General features: G+C 51.4%; 1 protein-coding gene across 13 annotated transcripts in view; it reads left to right on the forward strand.

Moving 5' to 3' along the window:
• Nucleotides 1–24,183, forward strand: part of NCOR2 (nuclear receptor corepressor 2) — a 222,099-nt gene that overhangs the window by 103,803 nt on the left and 94,113 nt on the right. For 12 of the 13 annotated variants that reach the window (XM_033075721.1, XM_033075717.1, XM_033075716.1 and 9 more), the window contains exons 5-7: nt 6,770–6,949; nt 11,606–11,719; nt 22,201–22,257. In XM_033075721.1, the coding sequence (XP_032931612.1) occupies nt 6,770–6,949; nt 11,606–11,719; nt 22,201–22,257 (351 nt within the window). Of the gene's footprint in view, nt 1–6,769; nt 6,950–11,605; nt 11,720–21,746; nt 21,871–22,200; nt 22,258–24,183 lie in introns of those variants that run through there. The other variant, XM_033075722.1, reaches the window with a different exon arrangement.

A 24,183-nucleotide genomic window follows, 5' to 3' on the forward strand; every position in this document is an offset into this window, starting at 1 on the left:
TGCACCCCCAGCTGGGTGGGGAACCCTCCCTACAGAAATCCCTGAGCAGCAGGCACAAGTAGAAATGCAAAAACAGGCTCTGGTGATGATTCAGAGATTCCTGTGAAAGCTGCCTGAAATCAGCTGGCCCCAGGGAATGCGAGGGGGGTTTGAGCCCCAGCAAGGAGGAGCCAGGCTGTGCCATGAGGTCCCCATCTCCTTTAAAATGTGCTTTGCAGCCGGGGCTGACCCCTCTGCCTGGCTGAGTGCCAAATTGGGCAATTAAAAATTTCCCTCCCTGCCTTGGCACGTCGTGTAATCAGAGGCGTTTTTTGCAGTTTGGTCCTTTTTTAAGAGGCTTCCAACATGTGCTGGTGTGTGCAGTGTCAGCTGAACAAATTACTGAGAGAGCACTAAAGCTGCAGATATTTGCAGGTATAATTTTTGGGTACAGCCTTGTGCTGAACAGGTCACTGGTGCATTGCTCCATCCTTATCATCTGCTGTGTGGTCTCAGGCTTTCTTTACCTGCCCAAATCATTTATTCACAGCTCTTTTTGGGCACTTGCTGTTGGCCTGGAATGGTCCTTCCATCTCAGCCTTTCCTTGCCTTTGCAGAAGTGCAATACTTTTCCAGGATCCCACTCTGTTTGCATGCTCAGTTCCAAGTCATTCTCCTAAGGCAAGCACCAAGATTTTTATTAATTTTTTTTTTCTTTGACTTGGACATTTTTTCAGCGTTAACAAAAGGCAGATCGCTGGCAGAGAGTCTTACCAGATGTATCAACTGAAGATGCTCAAAGAAAAAGTTCCCAGAGTCTTTCTGAATGTTGCAGAAAGGCATATTTTCTTGTAAACTTGTTCTTGGAAGTGACAGAGTTGTTTTGGCTGAAATTCCCTGTTTAGGGAAAAAAAAAAAAGACTAAAATTGCCTAAAGCTGATCTTCAGCATGGAAAATTTCAGTCCAGACAGTTACTGTTCGAACAAACTTAAGGTCAGCTGAAAATCCAGGCATGCAGAATAGGCAGTGTTGGGGAATTCTTAATGAGAGGTGGAGCAATTAGCTCCTCGATGTAATGAGTAGATGGGTAGGTGAGAATTCATCACTCCTCTAAGTCAGTGGGGAACGTTTGCATTCAGTGCAATTATTATCCACTAATGGGGAAAGCGGGGAGGGAATGAAAGGCTCAGCATCCACTGGCGGGTGATGCCTTGGGCTGCTGTGGGAGGAAGATTTGCTGGTTTTTCCCTTTATTTTCGGCTGCCTCTGAGTCCATGAGCTGTGTTTGGTGCTGCTGCTGGAGAATTGTGCAGGGCTGGGATGCAGAGGCAGCATCTGCTCACTGTAACACCACGGAACTCTCCAGAGCAAGTTTTGTGAGACCAGATCCAAGGCTTTGGTTACTGCATTTAACCGAGGCTCTGGCTCGTAAATCTGCCGGGGAGGGGAGGCAGGGAGGGAGGGGTCAGCATTTGGTACTGCTTTTGCAATTAAATTGCTTCAAGCTGTTGAAACATTGGGGAAGTTTTTTGACCTACTTTCGTGCAAGCTTTAGAAATTGTTGGGATGTTTTCTGCTCTGTCTGCGTGGAATTCAGCTGGATTACGGAGGAAAGGAATTTAGTGGGCCTGCTCATAAAGTCAGATTTATTTAAAAAAAAAAAAAAATTAGATTTTTAAAAAATCTGACTTTATCTTCAGACAGCTCCTTGGTCTCCAGCTTCATGAATTCCATGGGAGCACCCAGTGGGCATCCAGTGAAAGCAATCCCTGTTCTGCACATGCCATGGAAAATGGGGATGGAGAGAGGAGGAGGAGGATGGTGGGATGGAGGAAGGAGGAGGAGGATGGTGCCTTGGAGAGTGGGGATGGAGAGAGGAGGAGGAGGATGGTGGGATGGAGGAAGGAGGAGGAGGATGGTGCCTTGGAGAGTGGGGATGGAGGAAGGAGGAGGAGGATGGTGCCATGAAGAGTGGGGATGGAGGAAGGAGGAGGAGAATGGTGGGATGGAGAGTGGGGATGGAGGAAGGAGGAGGAGGAGGATGGTGCCATGGAGAGAGGAGGAGGAGGATGGTGCCTTCATCCCCTAGGAGCTCTGGTTGGGTTGCAGGAACACCCATGTGCTCCTGGCTGTGAGCAGCACCCCAGGGGCTCCCCAGAGCACTCTCACATCTCCATCCCTCTTCAGCAGCCCTTGGAGAGTGCCAGGACAGAGCCCAGCAGTGTTTAAGAATTAAAGCCTCGTTTGAAGGCCAGGCTGCAGAATGAGCCCTTAGCACAGCAGATGGCCATGAACAAAAGAGTTGCAGTAACTCGATGTACTTTTCACTGCTCACACTCCCTGGCTTTTTGTACTCATGCATCTCCCTGAGGAAACAGGACATTCGTTTTCACCTCCAGAACTTTTTCCTCTGTCAGTGCTGTCATCCTGGGGCTTGGATATGTCAGAATGTGTTGGACACTTCTCCAATTAAAAAAAAAAAATCCTTTACTGTGTATTTAGCTCGCTTAGGAGTTTTATGTGCATGTTTTTACCTTGAAACCTGATGGATGGAGGAGTGGGGTGTTGCTTTCCTGCTCAGTTCTCATCCCTGGGGGCTCATGGTGTGATGTTGCTCATCCCTGGGCTCCTGGACAGGGAGGATGAGCTGCTGGCTCTGCAGTGTGGCACAGCCCCACAGGGATGGGGTTTGGGAGGGGTGTTGGCTGGTGGAGTGCTGGAATGTTCACTGGCTCAGCGCTGCTGGGAGCGGCTCAGGAGGTGAAAGCATCCCTGCAAGGAGATCCCCTGCTCACAGGTTCATGTGAGGTTGTTTTGGGAATTAATTTGAGCACAAATTGAGTGGCCCTGGCCCATCCTGCTGGCTTTGGCAATCTTCTGCAGCCCATGAGGACATGAGATGTGTGAGTGGGCAGGCGTTGAAGATAACACCTCCTAATCCCTCCTGGTGCTCCAGCAGGAAATGCTGCTGCTGGCTGATAATTAGAAAGTGAACAGACTGTGGAAGAGATGATGTTGGCATCCCTAAATCTCTGTCCTGGGCTTGGGGGAGCATCACTAATGATCTGGATTAGAGAGGCAGAGAGAGAGCTGGGTATTTTACCAAGGATGATATGTAGGGCAGGCACTGCGTGCTGTGCTGGGGATGCTGAGGCTCATCCCAAGCTGCTCTGTCCTCTTGGGACACACTGATGGGATGGGGAGGTTTGGAAACTCCTCTGTGGAGTTTTAAAGAGGCAGCTGATGCAGTCAAGGGACCAGCAAGGTCAAAATGCACTTTGCAGGGAGAGTTAGGTGCAGAATGGAGCAGAGCTACTGATCTGCTGTCTCCTGAGACAAGAGAAAAATGACCCTTCAGGAAGGCTGGGCAGCATCCAGCTGTGGGTGCAGATCCCCTTTTAAATCCCTCCAACTCCATGAATTCTCTGTGAGTATCAAAGCTGGGTCAATAAAGCAAAATAAGCAGGTGGAGATGGGCTGGTGCAGGTTCCAGTGTGTCCTGGGACCATGCTTGGGCTTCCCAATGTAATCTTTTCTTGTGGACCAGATGTTGGTGTGTCTGAAGGCAGGGACATCAAATTTACTGGAGATTTACTTGCTCTTCAAAGCATCAACAGGCACTTGGCTCATCCTTTTCCTTCCTCTCTTTCTGGCATGTTTTTAAAGTCTCTCCTTAATAGCGAATAGCAGGCTTGCTCCATTAATTATGTTGGGAATTTTTATTCCTGAACATGTAGAAGAAACCCTCCCCAAAGCCTGGCCTTGCTCTTTGACAACCTCCTCAGTGATAATTGTTTTCTTCAGTGCCAGCACCTCCTCTTGCTGCGGGGAGGTTTGTGCAGCCCCTGCCCCCCTCACACCCACCCTTGTTATCATATAAATCACAAAACAAGGCCAGGGATAAACGGGAGCTGCAGTAGCTGTTAGCCGTGTGTAAAAACAAATCACATGGAAACAGTATAATTACTGAGAAAATATCAACTTGAGTAATGCAGTAATTGTTTTCTTCCCTCCAGCAGATTTATTCCACCTCTCACGGCTCTTCCTGGTTTGGAAGGCTGTGACTTCACGTTAATAAGGAGAATTTCACATTTCACACTGCACTAGCTCAGGGGATGACAGTCTGGAGCAGGGAAATATATTTTGATGGTTTCTTGACCTGTAGGAAGCAGAGCACTGGTTGAAATATCTCTGTCCATTGGGGTCTTCCCCATGCTCTGGTTTTTGCAAACCTCTTTCCAACCCATTTTTGTGATTTTTATAAGGGCTTCTTTATGCCTTGCATAAATCTGTGGGCTCTGCTTTTTGGATGTCAGCACTACACAGACAAGACTTTCTTTTTTTTTACCTTTGGTTTTGATTTTTCCTTCTTTTTTCTGCTTGTCATTTTGTTGATTTAGAGAGGTGCTTGTGGCGTGGCAGTGCCCAGTATGTGAGGTCCAGGCACACATTGCCTCTCTCTATTGCTGTAATCATCTCCTAATAGCAGATGATGGTGATGTCTGTGCTGTGATTTGCAGCTATTTCCCTGACTCAGCTTTGCTGCTCTTTTTGCTTCAGATTCTGCAAGGTAAAAAGATAAAGTTGTATCAGGAACCAGGTTTCCAAGGTGTTTTGTGCTAAGGAGGAGTTTAAAGATGCCCTGTCCTGCATATTGGCAGATGTGAGAAAGTATCATTTGTTTCATGTGCACAGTGAGGAGCCTTTCTCTCCTGAATTTTTGGCAGGTAGTTTCCTTTCCTTTAGAAAAACCTACTCACCTACCAGTCACTGCCACTTCCCCTTCCTGTGCCTTAATCTGAATGAGATTTCATGAACACCTAATTTATCTTTTGCTTCCTGTGGTTGTCCTGCTCCTCTTGACTTGAAAAAAAAAACAAAACCACAAAAAAACCCAGTTGTGGAAAGCACAAAACCTTCTCACTTCAGCAGACTGACCATTTTTGATGTCTAATTCTGGGAAAGCAAAACAAGATGGGATCTTCTCTGCAGGATTCTCCAGAAAGCTCTCATGTTCTTCTAGCTTTTCTGAATGGATGCTGGATACAACCAGCTTAACCTTTCCAGTGCCTTTGTGCTCCTGGGGTTGGATGGGGCTGAGGCAGGGCAGTGAGAGTGGGGTTTGAGAGGCAGGACAGTGAGAGTGGGGTTTGAGAGGCAGGACAGTGACAGTGGGGTTTGAGAGGCAGGACAGTGAGAGTGGGGTTTGAGAGGCAGGACAGTGAGAGGAGGGTTTTGGGGTGCTCCTTTGCTTTCTGTCCCTTGATGGCAGCAGTGGGAAGGGTGTTGGTCCCCAGCAGGGATAGGACAAAGCAGATGCTCCCACAGCATCTCAGCAGATGCTGTTGGGATGCTGTCTGCACACTCACAGGTTCAGCCTGAGCTGCAGCAGGGCTGCTGAGTGACCCAGAGCCACCACCCATCAGCCTGGTTGGATGGGGGAGCACAGAGGGGTGCACAAGGCACCACCCAGTTCTGTCACAGCAGGAGGACAGCCTGGGCAGAGTCAGCCTGGCCTTTCAGGGGTGTCAGCACGGAGGGGAGGGTGCTCAGTTGGTGCAGAACAGTGTTGGCTTTCTACAGGGCTGCTGTAATGGAGGTGGCAAAGTTGTGTGAACTCGTTCCCTTGCAGCAGCTGCAGAGTGCTGGCTGCCCAGCCTGGCAGTGGTTTAGGGTTACAGACTGAGCCACTGCTCCTCCTCTCCCCCTCCAGGAAAAGAAATCCATCCACTCACTAAGCAAATGAATAGCTACACTTTTAATTACGGCGCTGGGTGGCAGCCAGAGAGGAGTGTCCTGGGTCAGGGATGGTGGTGTGCAGTGATCCCATCTGTGTGGCCAGTGGCTGTTCACATCTGCTCATGCCAGGTGCACTCACCCCTGGTGGGCAGGCTCACCCAGCACACAGCCTGGAGCTGCAGAGGGGAAGGTGCTGTGGGATCAGGGGAGGTGTTGTGGCTGTGGGATGCTCCTGCCATCCCAGCTGGATGGGCTCAGCAAACTTGTTGTACTGCTGGGGGGCAAAGCTGGGTGTTTCCATGTGTTTTCTATCAGCCCTGAGGTATTAGAGCTCGCCCTGTCGTGGCCACAGAGGTTTTGCTGATCTCTCCAGCCTCTGACTTGAAGGGTCTTGTTGGGCTGAGAGCCTCTTCACCTGGAATTTGAAAAACGTCAGCTTATCTGTTTTTATCTTGACTCACCTATCCCCTTTTTCTCCATATTTGGATGGATGCATTCAACATCCAGCACTCAGAGTATCCCCAGGGTTTAAGAAGAGATGGGGAAGGACAGCCATGAAGGAGCTGGGGCTCTCTTTCCTCCCAGGGGCTGCCCTCATAGCCCGTTCTCCTTCAGCATGGTTCATGCTGTTCTTGTCTCTGTGGCACTGTCCGAGGAGGATGTGGCTGTGGTGTCCCATTTTTGCAGAGAAGATGTAGCCTTGAGCCCTCTGAAGGGACAGTGGTGCTGGGAGCTCCTGAATATGGATGGATTTATTGATCCTGTAAGAACATGAGCAGCACTCAAGGTGGTTCAAGCCCCCGAGGCTTTGTCAGGAGGAAGAGCTGCTGGCTTGTCCCTGGGAGAATAACCTGGTTCTCTTTGGAAATGCTGGAGGTTGTGGAGCACTGTGATGTGATCTGACAGCTGGTACTCCCCAGTCTAGCAGGTTTTTTTGAGGGCTTTGTATATCTCAGAAGGCTGGGAATAGGCCAGGGAGCTGTGGGAGGATGAGAGAAGGATCCAGAGTCTCCCGGGAGAGAGATGATCTGGCTGTTTTATGCTTCCCAGGATCGTGGCCTGCCTGGCAAACTGGAGCCTGTGTCTCCTGTGAGCCCTGCTCACCCTGACACTGAGCTGGACCTGCTGCCAGCCCGGCTCTCCAAGGAGGAGCTCATCCAGAACATGGACCGCGTGGACCGCGAGATCACCATGGTGGAGCAGCAGATCTCCAAGCTGAAGAAGAAGCAGGTAAGAGGCTGTGGTCTGGAGGGGAACACGTGTCCCTGCTTCTGCACGCTGCCACAGGCCCTGTCCTTGCCCCTGCATGGCCACAGAGGGGAGGTGGCAGTGCCAGTGCAGCAGCATCACCTGTGTCCCTGCTCCCTGCTGTGCCTGCAGACTGGAGCTGGTGGTCACAAGGTGAGGGAGGGAGCTTTGGACACCCAGCTTGCTGCTCTCTGCATGTCAGAGAATATCAGAGAGAGAAAAATGTGTCCTCAGTGCCTGTGCAAGTGGTGAGCAGCAGAGCTGGAAGCACAGCCTGGGCTGTCAGAGTCATCTGTACAGCCCAGGGTAGCACAAGGTCTTTTCTTTTTCCTTCCCAGCAATTGTGTCTCCCCAGTGCTGTTGTTGCTGCCAATGTTCAGTCCTGGGCTGTTTAAAACATTGCTGCAACAACCAAAGGGCCCTTCCAGTGCATCCAGTCCCCTTTCTCTGGGGCTTTCCAGCTCTGCAGCCTTGAGCAGCATCTGATCCAGCTCCAGTCAGGGCTGTGCTGGAGCAGGGATTTCAATCTGATCTTGCTGGCTGCAGCTTTCCCTGCACAGGAGCACTCCCCAGTAGAAGGGTGGCCCACTCAGTGTTGGCCTGTACATAATTACCATAAACCCATTAAGAGATTAATATAACAAAACCTTCAGGGATGTCTGTGAAAAACCCACAGACTTAAGGGCTTTCACTTCTTAAAGCAAATCACTTCTCTGCCTCTTTTTTTCTGGATGCTTTATTTTCTTTGCTTGGGATGAGTTTCTGAACTCCCTGATGGCTGCTAATCCCAAAGTGCCCAAGAGGAATGACCTTTCCCAAGGGGTTGTAGCTACAGTAGGAATTTAGGAATGGAGCAAAACCTCTGCTTGGGGTGTTGAAGCATCTTGAGAATGAGCATGCACTTGCTCTTCCCCATCAGATCTATATTTTCCCATACCAAACACACTTCCAATCTATCCTGCAAGACAAAGCAGGAATATTTTCATTTTGTTTTCAAACAATATGGCTTAATTAATTTGAAGGACTTTTTTTTTTTGAGTGGGCAGGGGCAGCTGTGCTGGGGGTGTGAGGAGCAGCCCTGTGTGCCAGCTCCCAGAGGAACATCTGGAGCAACCACAGAGGTTCCTCTTGCTGGTTTTGTTGGGAGCCCTTCCCCTCTCCCTCTGAGGAAGCTCAGACAAAATGTTGGTGTCCTCTCCCACCTGGCAGTCTGGTCCATGGTTTTTCACTGACATTTGAGGAAAGAGATGCAAACCACGGTCATTTCCTGCTCTGGAAAAGGGCTTCCCAAGTGGGAGGTGTGCCTGGCAGGGCAGGGAAGGTCCCTCCCATGGCAGCTGGGAGGACTGACAGCTCTGATGATCCATTGCCTGACTTGTCAGGGATGCTGAGGAGCTGCTGCTGCTCACTGTTAAAAATCAAACTGTCCTTTCCGTGAGGAAATGAGGTTTTATTGTTGGCTGCTCACTTGCTTTATTTCTTCCCTATGAACGAATTTTATGATTCTTCCTGCCCACAAAAATGCTCTGTTAAATGGAGAAGGTGAAAGTGGCTGTTGGCAGAAAAAGTTTCCCCTCCCTTCCTTTTATTCTATTTTTTTTTTCTTTTTTTGGCACATGGTGGCAAAGTCATATGGCAGCAAAACTGACCCCCCCACTATGGCCTCCATCCCCCTCTGGCTGGAGCCTTCCCCATCCCAGTCCTCCAGCAGAGCTAGCACATCTGGGAAGAAGTGTTTTTGGAGCAGGGGTCCTGTCCGAGATGCTCCAGGAACGTTTTGTGCATCTGTGCATCCGAGCTGTCAGTGCAGGAGCACAAGTGAGGGAAAGCAGCGAGCCTGGAACAGATCCTGCTCCTGCAGGAACGTCAGTGGAGCAGGGGAGAAATCGTGTGCAGCCAGAATATCCTAATGCTTTTCCCCTCTGTCTTTGGGAGGCCTTCTCAGGGTAATTAAATACACTTGTATGGAAAGGCTGTGCAAAAAAAAAAATTAAAAAAAAAAATCCCAACCAACCACAATCCACCATCTCTCTCTTTCTGGCTGTTCCAAAAATGGCAGGGAAGGCTCTGCCTGGACTTTGCAAGAAGCAAATGTCTTCAGCAAGCTGAGAAACCTTCCCCAAACCCTGCACACCCCTGGCAGGAGGCCACCTCCGTCAGCCATCCCCCGCTCATTCATGCGCCATATGTGCCTCAATCTCTCGCTGAGTCCTCTCTCCCCCTCTTCCTGACAGGGAAGGATAATCCTTATGCATTTATTCCTGGCAGCAGCACCGGGGAGCTGAAGGAGGAATGAACTGCTGGGCTGTTCCCTGCAGCGGCGCTGAGCTCAGCCCAGGGCTCTCCGGGAGTACAACACTCCCACCTGGTGATGGAGGTGGAGCTGCCTGGGTGGAAGAGCTCCAGGGCTTCCCCTTCCATCAGGCTGAGTTTCCTGTGCTCTCTGAAAAGTGGTTTTCAGTGCTGCCCTGTGGTTGGAAGGCTCTGCTCTGCCCACACTCAGTGGTGGCGGCTGGGTGTGTGTGACAGCCTTGGCTTCACCTGGCAGGTGTCATGTGCATGCAGGGATGGGGCATTCCTGAAACACCACCCACCTTCCCACCAGGGCTGCAGCCTGCACTGGGCCCTCTCTGGCAAAGGGTCTCTTTCCTGGAGGGGGCACCTCTTCCACTTGGAAATATTTGGTCTGTGGATGCTGTGGGAACCAGCATCTTATTTCCCTTCAGCACTGCTGCCCTGTCTTCCATCTGGGAGAGGAGGGAGGGAGCATGGAGCCATCAAGACTCATCTTTCATCCTGCAAAGGTCACAGTCCCAGCCTGGCTTTTGTGGCAGACCTTTAAGAAATGCATTTTGTCCCTGTCTGGGAACCCTGACCTATTTTGCTTTGCCATTTCCCACGGCTCCCAGGAGTAGCTGTGGCAGGCTGCAGTCAGGTGTGCTGCCTCCAGCCCCTCCTCACATCCTTACCCCAGCATCTGGCCCTTTAATATCCATACAGTGCTACTCCACAGCGAGTGGAGTTTAATTCTCTGCTGTATTTCAACTATAATTAGATCTGTGTTTCTTCTTCTAATGAGCTGTTTTTAATGAGCCTCCACTTAGTGGCAAACTTTGGTTTCCTGATAGGCCATCAAACCCTCTCGTCTGAAATCCCTCGCTGCACACTCGACCACTTGGCAGAATTTTTGTGGCTTTCCAGAAGGATATAGCCAAGTTTTGGATGCTTTGACTTTTTTTTTTAATACACAAATATTTCCCCCAACAGAAGTAGATGTATCTGATCCTTTTTGCTGACTTGTTCTTTGGAGTTTTTGGAGTTGATCCCATGGGAGTGAGGATGTGTGATAGGGTGCACTGCCAGAGCCTGCTCCCCACTCTGGCCAGCAGCACCAGGGGTTTTGGCTGTGTTTTGGTGTTTCCTGCACTGCTGCTTTTCCCTTTTTGAGGAGAGGTGTCCACCTGTGAGGAGCTGGAGTCCACAGCACGGGGTGCTTCATCCACTGAAACACAGTTTTAGGAGTGAGAGTTTTCTCAGCCAAGCCATTAGACCTGTCTGGGTGCTTAAGTGCTTTCTTGGGTTCATCCCAAGTGCATCCTCCTGCCCTGGTGTGCTGAGGGTGTCAGCAGCAGGAGCAGAGATGATGGGGAGGAGGAATAGATGCTCACCTTCTTCTCAGCTGCCGCTGTCCCTGGGAAGTCAGTGATGTGCTCCCCTCTAAGACAAGTCCCAGCTGCATTTTCTCCCTAGTACAATCGCTTGATTTTCCTCGTGCTTCAACAGGGGATGCTTTAGCTGCAGGAAAAAAAAATCACAAAGATTTGGAGATTCAGAGCCTAGCAGGGAAAAAATCCTCAGCGTTTTTTGACAGCCTCTCCCTCTGCCGTGCCTGTGCTGCCCCGCAGCTGCCGCGCTCGGCTGCGCTCTCCCTCCTCTCAGGCTGGCCCCAGGAGGAGCCTGCAGGAATCTGTGATTTCCTCTTTCAGCTGAGCAGTTCCTCAAACTCACAGCAAGGGCTGGGATGCCTCCTCCCACCTCACAGTGCTGGGAGAGAAGGAGCTCAGGGGGAATGTCAGGTTTAGCTGCTGACCACGGTGATATTCCGGAGCGCAGGGCTGGCTGGTGCCGGAGTCATTGGATGGAGAACCGTCATCCCAAGGCATGTCCTCCACCCACTCCACTGCAAGGTGAAGCTGAGGGTGGAGAGCAGCCTTGCTCATCACCACTGGCTCTCCCACCTCTCCCTGCACGCAGCAGCAGCTCCAGAGGCAGGTAGCAGCAGGGAGCTGGGCAGGAGCTGTGGTTTCATTTAAGTGTTCCCAGTAAAATCGTTATTTCTAGCCTCGGGCCCGTTCCAGGAGGCTCCTTTGAGGCAGGTCCTCATCCTCCATACCCAAACCACGCCGACCCACGAGCACAGGGCCGGTGCCTGGGGCAGGCCAGCGCTGCGCTTGCGTGGCTGGGGCTGCTGTGAGCTCTCCTCCCTCTCCCCAGCCCCAGCCTGCCCGTGGCTGCAGGAAGTCTCCTACCATGGCGGTTTCTGCCTCGGTCACGGCACCACAGAGAGTCTCGTGTGGACAGGGACTGCTGCGTTTCTTGCTGTGACTCACCCTCCTCCTCCCCCTTCTCCTTCCACAGCAACAGTTGGAGGAAGAAGCAGCCAAACCACCAGAGCCTGAAAAACCCATCTCTCCCCCTCCTATCGAGTCCAAACATCGCAGCTTGGTGCAGATCATCTACGACGAGAACAGGGTGAGTCTGGAAACGATGGACGCGCAAATGTGTGATTGTGCCGTGCCACCATGGGCAGGGTGGGGAGGATCAGGTGGGGGATTTTTCCTGGGTGTTACCTTTGGGGTGGAGGGCATGGCAGTGGGATAGATGGAACCGTGTCAGGATGAGCTCTAATGTCTTCTGAAGAACCTGCCTGGGGGGTTTCCTGTGATCAGCCTTAGAGATGAAGCGCTCAAGAGATGCTTCAGACTCCTCTCTGTTAAACAATTTGCTTCAACCTCTCCCCCTGGGAATGAACCAGCTTGAAAGCTGCCTCAAGGGGTGGGCTCTGACATGGTGTGTGGGCTGCATGGATGGAGGGTGACATCTGTGGTGCTCTGATACTGGCAGCCAGCTGTGAGCTCTCCTGGCTGCCCCTAAGCCCCCCAGGCTGGAGCAGCAAATGTGAATGCAGCCATGGCTGGATTTGTGGATATTGGATGCTGTAAATAGCATTAACAAAGGTCAGGCTGGCATCCCTGGCTTTGGAGCTCTGCCTTGACCGCTCATTTATCAGCCATTGCCTGTAACAGCAGCCCGAGGAGAGATGAATTTTGCTGTGTGCATCGGAGCAATGCTCAGAAATTGGGCCCTTTGGTAGATAATCAAGCATATTCATTTTCATTTAGGTGTTGGATAAAAAGGATGATTTTGCATAAAAGGAAAACTACCAGTCGCTAATTATTTTGAATTGCGAGGCCTGCGATTTCACTGGGAGCTGCAGAAATCCAGGTGCCTGACTCCTAAAAAGAAAAAAAAAATCGCCTACCCTGCTCTCCCAGGCAGTGCAATTTTCCTGGTTTTCCTTTTTCCATCTGCTGCTCTCCCTGAGCAGTAGGAAACCCAGCGCTGGCACGGTCTGTTGTGTGAGTGGGTGAAGGCTGAGGTCGATGTGTTTGAAGCATTAGCAAGCGCCAGCTGGTGATGGCTTCACAGCCCTGGGCTTTGGGCAGGTGCTGAGTGCTCCTCAAAGCCATTCTCACCACCAAGTGCCCTCTCTGGAGGTCCTGGACTAGATAGCTTGTGCCTCCTGTGCAAGGGGGGAGGCTCAAAAAAAGTGAACTCTCAAAAATTTTTATTCCTGTTCGTTTAAGCCCCATCCTCCTTGTGTAGCTGAACCACATAAAAGGGGAAGAAATGGGTGATGGTGATTGGGAGGGAAAGGTGATCTTCATCCATCTCCTCCCCAACAGCCTGCATTGTAGCAGTCCCCATTAGCTGGAGCTGGGTGTCCTGCCACCCCCCTGTCCTGCTTTGTCACCTCTTGTCCCTGCCCATGCCAGCAGAAGGGTCACACAGGATCTACTCTCCAAGCCTCACCACCACTCAGGGTGGTCCCTTGGCGTTTCTGCCCTGTCCCATGGGTGATGGCAGAGATTGTGGAGGGCAAACATGGAGTTCTACATTTCTCCTGGCAAGTCCATGGCCGTAACACCTGGGACACTGCCACACACAGTGCTCAGGGCTGGTGGTGTCCCTTGGGCAGTTCTGGGCTGATCTCAGGAGTTTCACCATTAACCTTTGTGATGGGTGCCCAGCAAGCAGAGGTCACACTGGACACCAAAGGTGTGTGTAATTTCAGAGCTGGCTCTGTGTTCATGTCTGAATTATCCCAGGGATGGGCAAACAATTGTTCTGTGTTCTTGTAAAGTCCCCTCGTGTGTCGTGTCTAGGAGCTGTGGGCAGGACACTCCAACCAAGAACCTTCCCTTTGGCTTGGCAGAAACCAGAGCAGGCTGCAGGCAGGTTCCTCCTTTGGAGAGGACAGGATCTGTCTGTGGGTGACTGAGAGCTGACAGCATCATGGCCAGCTGTGACAGCTGAGGGATGGAAGGATCCTTTCCAGAGCAGGGAGAGCTGAGCTGGGTCTGCCAGGGGCAGGGAGTGCTGAGTGTTGTCAGCCCAGGCTCCAGTCACAAGGGTGGGAGCCAGGATGAAATTGCCCTGCTGAAGAATATTCACAGGCTCAGCTTTCAGCCACTCATGTACTGAATGTTTGGGATGCATTTTAGTGGTGGCTGCTCTTCCTTTGGGGCCCGGAGGAGGAAAGCTGGGTCTTGGGATCAGAGTCAGTTGAGATTGTGGTGGAAAAGAGTGGCTGGTGGTCGGCTGTGGTTTGATGGCAGCAGATCCTCCAGCTGTCTGTGGATGTACCCAGAACTCCTGTGCTGACCTGCAGCTTTACACTTAATTGCAAGGTGAGCTGGAAGGAGCAAAGGACTGCAAGCTGGATAGAAATGTATTGATTTAGAGCGAGGAAGGTCACTGAGCCAAATTTTAAGCTTTTCTGCCTCTTCTGTGCCGTGGAAAAGCAGTGAAGTTGATGCCTGGAGGTCTACTTGTGGGAAAGGCGTCGGTAAGGGCTGAGCCAGGGCTCCAGCCCATGCACAAAGGGAAGGAAAGCCAGATTTACTCGCATCACTTGGCTTGTGGCTTGCTTGAGGGAGGCAGTGCACGCTAAGAAATGCAAATAAAAAGAGGATATTCAGGCCTCAGGAGGAGGCGAGAAAGGAAAGCACCCCAGAAGTGCTGGCAGAGCCTGAAACGATCTTTAAAGAGCAACGTTGTGGAAGGGGCAGAAATCCATCCCTTGTGCCAATCCCCGAGCAGGTGGGAGGCAGCAGCTTCGTGGAGGGGCTTCTCTCTGGCTCTGGCTTGGCTTTTGAGAAGCTGGGGTCTGTGCTGCAGCCAGCCCGTGCCCGTTCCCACCGCTCCTGCCAGCCCGTGCCGGAGCCACACACTGCCAGCACTCATACCCCGAACAAAGGAGAGACCAGAACCATGGGAGAGGAGGGGTTACGTGAGGACAGAGCCGCTAGAAAAGCCGGAAAATCAAGTTAGCCAGCCATTCTGTGACCTACTTTCCTTTTGGCGATAGCTGTGGCTTTGCAGGCGTGAATGGTTTCTAATTTTAGCTTATGGTTCATCAGGGAAGTCTATATATTTTTCTCACCACCGTGCTGTGTATGGATGAGGGGTTGGGATGAGGGTGGTGCTGGACTGTGTCAGATTTTCTCCAAATTCGGGTTTTCTGATGCTAAATGCCCATCATGCTGCTGTTCCCTCTCATGACCTACTTAACGCGTATGATTTGAAAAGTTCCTCGGTGTCAGAGAGGATAATTATGGAAAATGTGACCTGTAATCCCCTCTTGCTACACTCTGCTGGACATGTAATTGATTTCCAGAAAAGAAAAAAAAAAAAGGTGACTGTACAGATTCTGCTGGGTAAAGCAGAGAGAAGCTGCTCTAAGCTGCAGTCAAATCCTGGGCTGTGAGGCTGTGGTTGCATTTGGGAATCTTTTAGAGGGCTTGGATTGTAGAGGAGCAGTTGATATTGGAGATCCAAGTGCCTTTTTCCCTGCTAAGGGCTGACCAAAACCATTTTCTCTTGTGCCCAAAGATAGGATGTGAAGTTGCACCCAAAATGTACTTCTTGGGAAATCTTCACAGCATAATACAGAAAAACACACGTTTTTGTGTCAGAGCCAAAATTTTGGCTATAAGTGTTGACTGTACCATTTCTGAAAGGATTTATGAGAATGGGAGTTAAGGTTTTTGGTACTGTCTGTGGACTAACCTGAGAACAGTGAGCAGCATTGTCAGAAGCATTTGAGTCCTGTTTTCAGAAGCGTTTTCTTTGAAAAGTGTCATGGGAAACTCAGGGGACAGTTTTGGCTGCAGGGTGCTCAGGGGTCTTCTCCAGGAGCTGGGAGCTGGCAGGGTAGCACAGAGCTGCCTGGAGAAATCAGGCTGGGATGGATGCCTCGATTGATCCAGTGATGGAGGCATTGGGGATCTCCTAAATTAAACCCTGTGAATGATTTTCGTGTCTCTCTCTGAGGAATAGAACTGATCTCTGCTGGGTCTGGCACCTCAGAGGTGGTGGCTGTGTGACACAGCCTCCTCCAGGGCTTTAATTTGCACCTCTGAGATGTGTTATTGTATCAACAGAATTTACCTTTCTTCTACCTCAAATCCCCATAACCAGGACAGATCATCTGTGTGTATTTTTAGCTGTAGCTTTATTCCACTGGGCGTTCACGGGATTCCTTGCATCCAGCTTCCCTTGAAATCAATTGAACACACCTGGGCTGGAAGCTGTTATTGTGCTTTAAATGGAAATTTCCAGGTCCCTTGCTAAGCCCAGGGAGGAGAGCAGCAGTGCTCTGTGCCTTCCCTGGGATCTGAGCTCTCCTTGGCAGTGTGTCCTGGAGGACCCAGCATGGCTTGGCTGAGTGAATCCTCCTCCAAGTCACCTGTGTGTCCCAAAAATTCCTGCCTATGTGCACACAGAGTTCCGTGTGCCATCTCTCTGAGCCACATGGGAGCCCACAGATGGCCATGCCCAGCTCTCTGCTAGCCAGATGCACCAGAGCCAGCAGGACTCCTGCTCAGAGGCCAGCAGCCAACAAGCAGCTCCATGCTCATGTCCCTGCAAACCAGCTCACTCAGCTCCCTCTGAAACATTGCTCCCATTTATCGCCGAGCCGGAGGTCGCGTCGGGACGTGGCGTGACATCCCCGTGCCAGGGAGGGGACACCTCGTGCTGTGACCCACCAGAGCCTGGCAGGGGCTGGGACCAGTCCCCCCACGTCACCCCTGTGGGTGCCAGCAGCCACATCCCTGCTCTGCTGTCAGCTCTCTGGAAAAGTGGGTTTGATGCAGTGCAGGCAGGGGAAGCGGCAGCAGCAGCGTCTGTCTTGCTCTTGAGATTGAGCTGGTGGAAATCAATAAGATTAAATTTTAATTCGTTTTCTGTCTTGATGCTTGTTCCTTCAAAAGGGCACAGCTATCTATCTATAAATTCAGCATTATGCTGTAAAATTGGAATTCAAAGGGCTGTTTGGAACTTCTTCCATCCCCTGCTGCTGTTGTGTCTGTGCAGAGCACGTTCCCAGCTATCCTTTTACCCTCAAATACCTTCATAAAGCATTAATGCCCCATCCATAAATAAGAGAATAAATAAATGAAGGCTTTTAGCATTGCAAAGTATAAGCTTGCCGTTAACTACTCACAGACACTGAGTGTGACTCAGATCCTACAGGGATTTGATGTCTGTAGAACTCTGATTTTCTATGAACTCCTGATTTACATGAGAAAGGGAAGAATCGGGCCTGCCTCGTCAGCACCGAGCTGGTGCAGTAAATAAGACCTTAACAGTAAAAGTGCTTTTGAGCATTTAATCTACGGGGCTTTTTTCAAATTCTAGTTTACGTGGTAGCTGGGATGAGGGTGTTTCGTATTTGGCTGATGAAAGGGCCTTGTTTGTTTTGCTTTTGTTTCTGATAACTTCTATTCTGCCTCATCTGGGCTTGGTGATGCAAAAGGGGCTTTTGGAAAGTCCACAGGAAAACTGGAAAGGCCAGAATTCAGATACTGTTGGCATTTCTGCGTGACAGCAAGATTTCCAAAAAGATTTTAAACAATTGCCCTGGAGTCATTGAGAATCTTTTTATTTTTTATTGGATTTTAAGGAGACTTCCATTTGTTTTGGCTCTTTAATGGTCCTGGTGTCTGTTTCAGGATCTGGAGTTCCCAATATTGACTTAGAAGATTTGTCTGTGATTAGCCCAGACCAGAAAAGACCATGTCCTGCATTTTCAGGTCTGGGGAGTAGTGATGAGAATTGCAGAGATCCCAAATCTGCTGGGGGCTGGAAGGCAGACCCTGCATCACAGCCCTGGCTCTTGGGTTGGGTGACTGGAGCTTTCCTGTAACCACTGCAGGGGTAAAACGTGGATTTCTGGAAGCTTTCTCTGCAATGCCAACACTTGGAGCAGTTTTGCAGTGGTGGAATGTTTGCAGTGGCTAAACCTTGCTGGTTTAAACCTTGGTGTGGCTTTGAAGGGCACTCCAGCCCTGCAGACAGCAGAGCAGGATGAGAGTGCAAACCCAACTGTGTCTGGGGCTTCCCCCACTGGCCATGGGTGGGGTATGAGCAAACCAAGGACTGAAACTGTCTGGCAGTGATGAGCCAAAGCCAGAGAGCAGCAGTAGCTGAGATGAGTGGTTTTGTCACACTCTGTGCGGGGCGGACGGGAATGGTGTGAGCTGGTGTGAGCACACAGCTCCAACGTCAACATTTCCTCTGTTTTCTTACTATTTGTGATGAGTCATTTGTAACCCCCAGTGCATCACCTGCTGGCCCCAGCCTTGGGGACAGTGCTGGGGTGGTGGGGAGGTGGCTCCAGCTCAGCACAGGCAGGGCAGCTGCATCTCCTGAGCATCCCTGGAGAGCATCAGCCCCTGGGCTGACCAAGCCAGTGAGGCTGAGCAAGGTTCCCTGGTGCTCAGGGCATTTGGCTTCAAGGAGAGCCCAGGGAGGGTGGAGGGAGACCATTCTTGGTCTGCTGAGAGCACTGTGGTGTCCATGCCTGCAGGAGATGGAGAGGGAAGAGTGTTGCTTTCATTGGGGATCATCCCACCTGCTTTGTGTGGAGGGCAGCAGATTGCTGGGGTGGTTTGGCTCTCAGAGAGAGCACGCTGAGGTTTAAAGGAGAGAAAAAAATAGTGGTTGTAGGAGTGAAAATCTTTCCCTATGGAACGGGCATTGCCAGGTTGTGGTTTGGTCCCAGCACATTTTGGCTGTGCTGTTTGCTTTCTGCTGCATGCAGAGAGGTGTCTTGCCTGAGGGTTTCCGTGATTTCTGCTGACTTCAGCCACACTTCTCCTGAACTTTGCTTTAAACAAGATCCCACTGCAGCCTGCCTCTGTGCCGTGCTGCTCCCACAGCCCCGCCTGCCCGCGGGATGTGCTGCCAGGACAGGAACTTTTCCCAGCACCATCCTGTGCACAGGCTCCTGCCTCTGGAAGAGCTCTGCATATCTGTGTGCAGGACATGCCTGGTCCCAAAGAGAGAGAAACCCTCCCATTCCCCAGCCCTGCTGCCTACGGGATGCTATAAATAACCCCGGGAGCACGGTTCAGCTGCAGCAGCTTTGTGCTGCATGGAGCCATGGCTGGAGTCGGTCCAACAAAGTGCCGCCTCCTAATTTCAGATCCGCTTTCTCAAAATAACTCCTGTGTTTCCTTCTCTTCCATTTTTAAACTTCGCTTTAAGGAGAGCCCACGCAAAATCCCAGGCTCTCCCTCCCCTGGTTTCGGTGGCTCTGCTGCCTCGTGGGGCTGGCTCGTCATCCCCACGGGAGCTCACATGGCCGGGAAGTTGCTCTCCTGCCCGCTTTCCCCTCCCAAGCCTATTTTAAGTGTCTTCAAAGGAAAAGCAAGGGGCTGGAGTTTGCTTTGGAAGCCAAATGCTCTTCAGGCGAGAATGAAGATTTCTCTAGTCTGCAGGGAGGTTTTTGCTGTTGGTGAAGATCTCCTTAGCTCCAGGCCCCTTGGAGGAGCATGAGCTGGGGTAAGAGCATGGTTTGTGTCCCTGCCCAGGGGGAGACAGGTTCTGTAGGGCAAATGCTGCTGCCTGATAGCTCTGTGGGTTCTCTTCTGGGTCTGTGGGCCCTGCAGCCTCAGTGGTTTTGGTTCAGACATGTTTCTTGAGGCACTGATCCCTCCAAAAATGCACTTGGAGGGTCCTTCATGAACTCCTCTGCTGAAGCAATTCCTTGCCAGATCAAGAAAAGGGGTCTCTGCCTGCTTGCTGGGAAGCTGCAGTGGGACTGTACAAGTATACAAGTGGTGAGGATCTTCATGTACTCACTAGTGGTAAAGGCTTGGGTTTGCTTCTTGATAAATTTCCTTCTGTTAAACAACAGGAATGCAGGCACTGCTGGGGTCATTCAGCAGATGTAGGATGAACCCTGTGGTTTTCTGCTGCAGGGTCCATCACTAAATCAGTATTGGAGCCAAGTCCTAGGTGGCCATGCCTTTGGAAGGGGAAGGATTTACCAGGACTGCTGATGGTCTTTAGCAAAGGTTCCCCTGCTGCAGAAGGGCCTGGGGGGCTGCCTTTGTACCTGAACAGTTTGAGGTTTGCATAAATTCTCCAGTCAGGCTTCTGGCTTGCTGGTCCCTAGGCAGGAACCCCCTCCCTGTGTCTGTCTGTCCTCAGAGATGAGCCCTAGCGTGGTGGGAACCTTCTGCTGGGTGTTTTATGTTCTTCCCAATTCGGCTGCCAGCTCTCACCTCGGGCTGCCAGGCCTTTCAGACAGCTCATTATGGTTCTGCTATGATCTGATAAAGGCAGCAAGGAGCATCAGCAATTACAGTGGGTGTCAAGTGTTAATTGGGCAGCTTTCAAGATAGAGGCATTTCTTTGTGTACGTACAAAGATATGACGTGCTCGGAATAGCTTCTCCTCCTGATCTTTCGTTCTGGAGACGTGTATATTGCACTTGGTTAATGCAAGACAAATTATGTCATTCTTCTTGATTCGCCACATGTTCTGCCTGTGGTGGTTTGCCTCTGGCTTGTCTCATTAAGTTGTCTAAACGTGGCAAATGCAGCAGGCTGAATATACTCAGCTTTTTCTTGAAGTTAATCTCATGGTACACAGGAACATGCAGCATCACCAGTCCCTTGCTGTGCCATCCCTGCTGCCAGGGCATCTTCCACAGGAGAACAGGCCTGTGGTGGGACTGTCTGCCTTGAGTGAGGCTACAATCTTCTACCCATAATTATGCAGAATGCAGTTAATTAGTTTGCTGCTTTTTGTCCCAGGTGCACATCAAAAAATTTTTGGTAAGCTGATGCCTCCTGCTCACCAGCAACCAATGGCAGGCAGGAGGGCATTGGCCAAATTATTCTCTTGGCTCCTGATGTGGATTGTTTATAGCAGTTTTAGTGATCCTTGCCTGAAAATCTTAACCCCAGTTTTAATTCTGTAAGACTTTTTAATGCCACAGCGCTGATCTCCAAGGTCGGCAGATTTTATTGCTCGTGAAGGCCAAGATATTCAGCTCTGGCTCAGAGTTCTCTGTTGTGTGATGTATTTTTCCAAGGAGCAGTTCCCTGGGCTGACTTGGCTCATTCCCAGAGTCAGGTGGGTGTCACAGTGATGGTGACATCTGTGAACCCCATCCTTAAGTCACTTTATAAACTGCACAAGAGCTTTGTGTCCTCCTGAGTGTGCAGTAAATGCAGGACCTGGAAGCCTGTCCTGGTCATGCAGGGGGACACCTGCTGCAGGTTTGCAGCTGGGACAGGGCTGGGTTTGGCCAGAGCCATTTGAGTGGGGTCTGAGCCCCAGCACGGGCAGGGTGACCCCTGCAGCTGCTTGGGGTGACTCTTGCAAAGTGTTTGTGTGCAGATCAGACTGTGTGTGATGCACAAGGCCCTGGTGAGCAGTCTGCGCACCTACAGCTGCTTATGAGGACCAGCCAGCAGTTGGGGGACAGATGAAACTTTCAGAAACCCTCCATGGGAGTGGATGTGGGGAAAAGCAGCAGGGCTGTGTGCCAGCCTTTGGGGAGACAATCCTTGGGAAACTCAGAGCTGTGCCTGATGCTGGAGAGCTGAAATCCCTTCCCTGCCCTGGGGGAACTTTGCCAAGCCCCCCTGGTTCTGCCAGGAGCGCAGACCCCAGCCCACCCCTGCTCCCCAGGTCTGGGGCTCAGCTCTCTGTTTTAGGCAGCTGGGGATTTTCTATCTCCCTTACTCCAAAATAAAACCTACCTATTTTACCTGAACCTCTGAAAATCCATCTCCTCCTCCCCATCACTGCCAGGTATTTGGCTGTAGCTCAGCCCGTGGTGCCGGCAGCGTGCAGCGATCTGGATTTATTGGACTGTCAGTAACCCCCCTGAACAGCCTGGCTTTGCGAGGAAGTGCTGTTTACTGAAAATGTCATCTTTTATTTAGACTCCCGCTACAGCCAACCCATGTCTTTTTTTTTTTTTTTTTTTTCTTTTTTTTTTTTTTTTTCAGGCCTGTTTAATTAGTAACCACTGCACAGCCCCTGACACGTGTTCCTGGGTGGTTTTTTTGCCTTTAATAAGCACTAGGTAGCCTGGCCGGGGGTGGGAGGGGATGAGGAAGGGCTCCTCTGCGGCAGGGAGGGGAGGGAAGCGAGAGCAGCGCGACGAGGAGCCAAGGGCAGCTCAACTCTAATGATCACATGCTCGTCAAGCGATGAATCCTAGAAAGGGCATCATCATCTCTGCGTGCGTGCTGGTTTGCCCGCCCTCATCCTCCTCCTCCTCCTCCTCCTCCTGGCAGGGCAGGCGCGCAGAGGTACCGGGCACAATCCCCCTGCCTGGCACCCAGAGGGGTCAGGGCTCTGGGTCACCCCTGGGCACAGCTCTGCTGCTCTGAAGTCATGATCAGCCGAGTGGCAGAGCCGTTCTTCACCCACGGGTGTTTGCTGCGGGTGCAGAGGCTGAGCTGAGCCTTTGCAGCCCCTCTGAGGCAGGGATGGGATTTGTGACGGCTCTGTGGAGGTTTGAGAAGTGGTTTTAGCAGAGGGGAGAGCTGGAGCAGAGCGCTGCACCTTGTAACCGAATGGCACAAATAACTTTTTTTTTTTTTTTTTTTCTTCCTTCCTCTCCCCTTCCCTACCTGCAGAAGAAGGCGGAGGCTGCCCACCGGATCCTGGAAGGGCTGGGTCCCCAGGTGGAGCTGGTGAGTGTTCCCTTGGCTGCAGGGCCAGCTTTGGAGAGGTTCCTGGGTGGGGAGGGATGGTGGCACCCTCTGTGTGTGTGTGTCTGTGTGTCTGTCAGAAGGAAGTGTGCTGCTGGCCCGGACCTCTTGCTGGCACAGCACCAAGGCAGGAAGCAAAGTGACTGAGATGAGTACTGAAACGCAGGCAGACACATACACAGAGCCCTCCTCACAGAGGTTTAACCCTTTGGCTCCTTCCTCACACTGCACTGGAGCTGGAGGGTGGAAGGGGCTCTGGCACAGTCTGGGATGCTGGTGGCTTCGTGTGCTGGTGGCAGACACAGCAGCAGCACAGCCCCGAGGTGGAGGGGGCTTGGACTCTGCTCTGTCCCACTGAAAGTGGAGGAGGATGCTGAAGGGTGCTCTGTGAGCACAGCTCGACTGCAGCTGCCACAGCCTGCAGGTATCAGGACTCACACACTTCCCATTTCAGTCTCTCTCATGCACAGGGAAGCTGAGAAAACAACTTAGAGCAAATTGTCAATTTTGGGCTGCTCCCTCATCTGGAAAAATCCGTCTGTAAGTCAAAGGACTGACTGCTGGAGGGGCAGCTGGAGACAAACCCCTGAGGGCTGAGTCCTGGAGAAGGGTGCCTGGAAAAGGTGCAGTGATGCTGCTGGAAGGATCAGATCCAGCCTGACAATCTCCTGCTCTGCACCAGCCGTGGGATGCAGTGCAGGGAGCTGTCTGTGGAGATGGGAGCAGGCAGCTCAGAGGCTTCCACAGCTGTAATTTGCACTTGCCTTGTGGGGGTGGCACTAATTGCTGTCTTCCCCTGTGCATGAGGGAGAGGTCACACGTGACAAAGCCCACTTCCTCGCTGGGGAGGTAACACTTATTATTATTCCTCTGAGTCACCAGGGTCAAACCCTCTGCTCTTTCTGCTCTGAGGATTGGCAGTGCCCAGAGTTGGTGCTTCCTCATCCAAAAGATGTATTTCCTTTCCTTCCTCCTCCCTTGTTTGGTTGTTTTTTTCCCTCTGTTTTTCCTTTTTTCACTTTGTTGCTGTTTCCTCCCTGAGAGGGGGCTGTGACAGAGCCCAGGTGCAAACCTTTCCTCTGTCTCTGTGCCTTACTCATGGGAGGGCAGGGGAAGAAGGGAAACCTCAGTGACAAAACCCAGCTGGGCTCTGTGTGCATCCTGCAGACTGTCTGGTCCATCTGCCATGGGAGAGGCACTTCCTATGGCCCAGGCACCAGGCTGTGTCAGGCACAGCACTGCCCAGGACCTGCCAACAGCCTGCAAGGGACAAGATGAATAGTCACAGCTTCTTCTGAGCTGGGAAGGAAGCAGCTCCAGGAGGAAGAGCATGCTCTGCCCGATGCTCATGTGTGCTCCAGCCTTGATGAGTCTTACAGGGAGGTTGAGCATCCTGGTGCCACCCCAGTCTGTGCAGGGAGAGGTGTGGCTGTCACCAGCAGGGTGGTGAATTGCTGTCCTGCTGGGATGTCCCATTCTGGCTGTTCAGAGAGCTGTGGTTGGTGCCTTTGGAGCAGTGGTGATGCTCGTGGGGTGAGGTGAGAGGCTGCAGAGGGAATTGGTCAGTCCTGGCTGCTGCTGGCAGATTGGAGCAGGATGCCAGGGATTTCTGGGAAGCAGGGATCCAGTTTGGGTCCTGGGAAGCTGGTGCTCCCCTCTGGGTCAGGAGGAGGTTGTGACTCAGTAAACCAGGGCTCTGCTCCTTTCATCCCTGCAGTGTAGTGGTACTGCTTAAAAAAATGTCTGCATGCTTTCCCCAGGGAGAAATGTTTTTGAGATGCATAATCTGAACCCTGCAGTGTCCAGAAAGCAATTGAGACCTTCCATTCTGTTTTATTTCTAAAGAGCTTTCAGTAAATCCAGGGCTTTTCCAGTAATAGCTTTGCATTGCAATTATGTTTTTCTAAA

This window comes from Catharus ustulatus, chromosome 18, assembly GCF_009819885.2.
Source record: "Catharus ustulatus isolate bCatUst1 chromosome 18, bCatUst1.pri.v2, whole genome shotgun sequence".
Taxonomy (NCBI): Eukaryota; Metazoa; Chordata; class Aves; order Passeriformes; family Turdidae; genus Catharus; species Catharus ustulatus.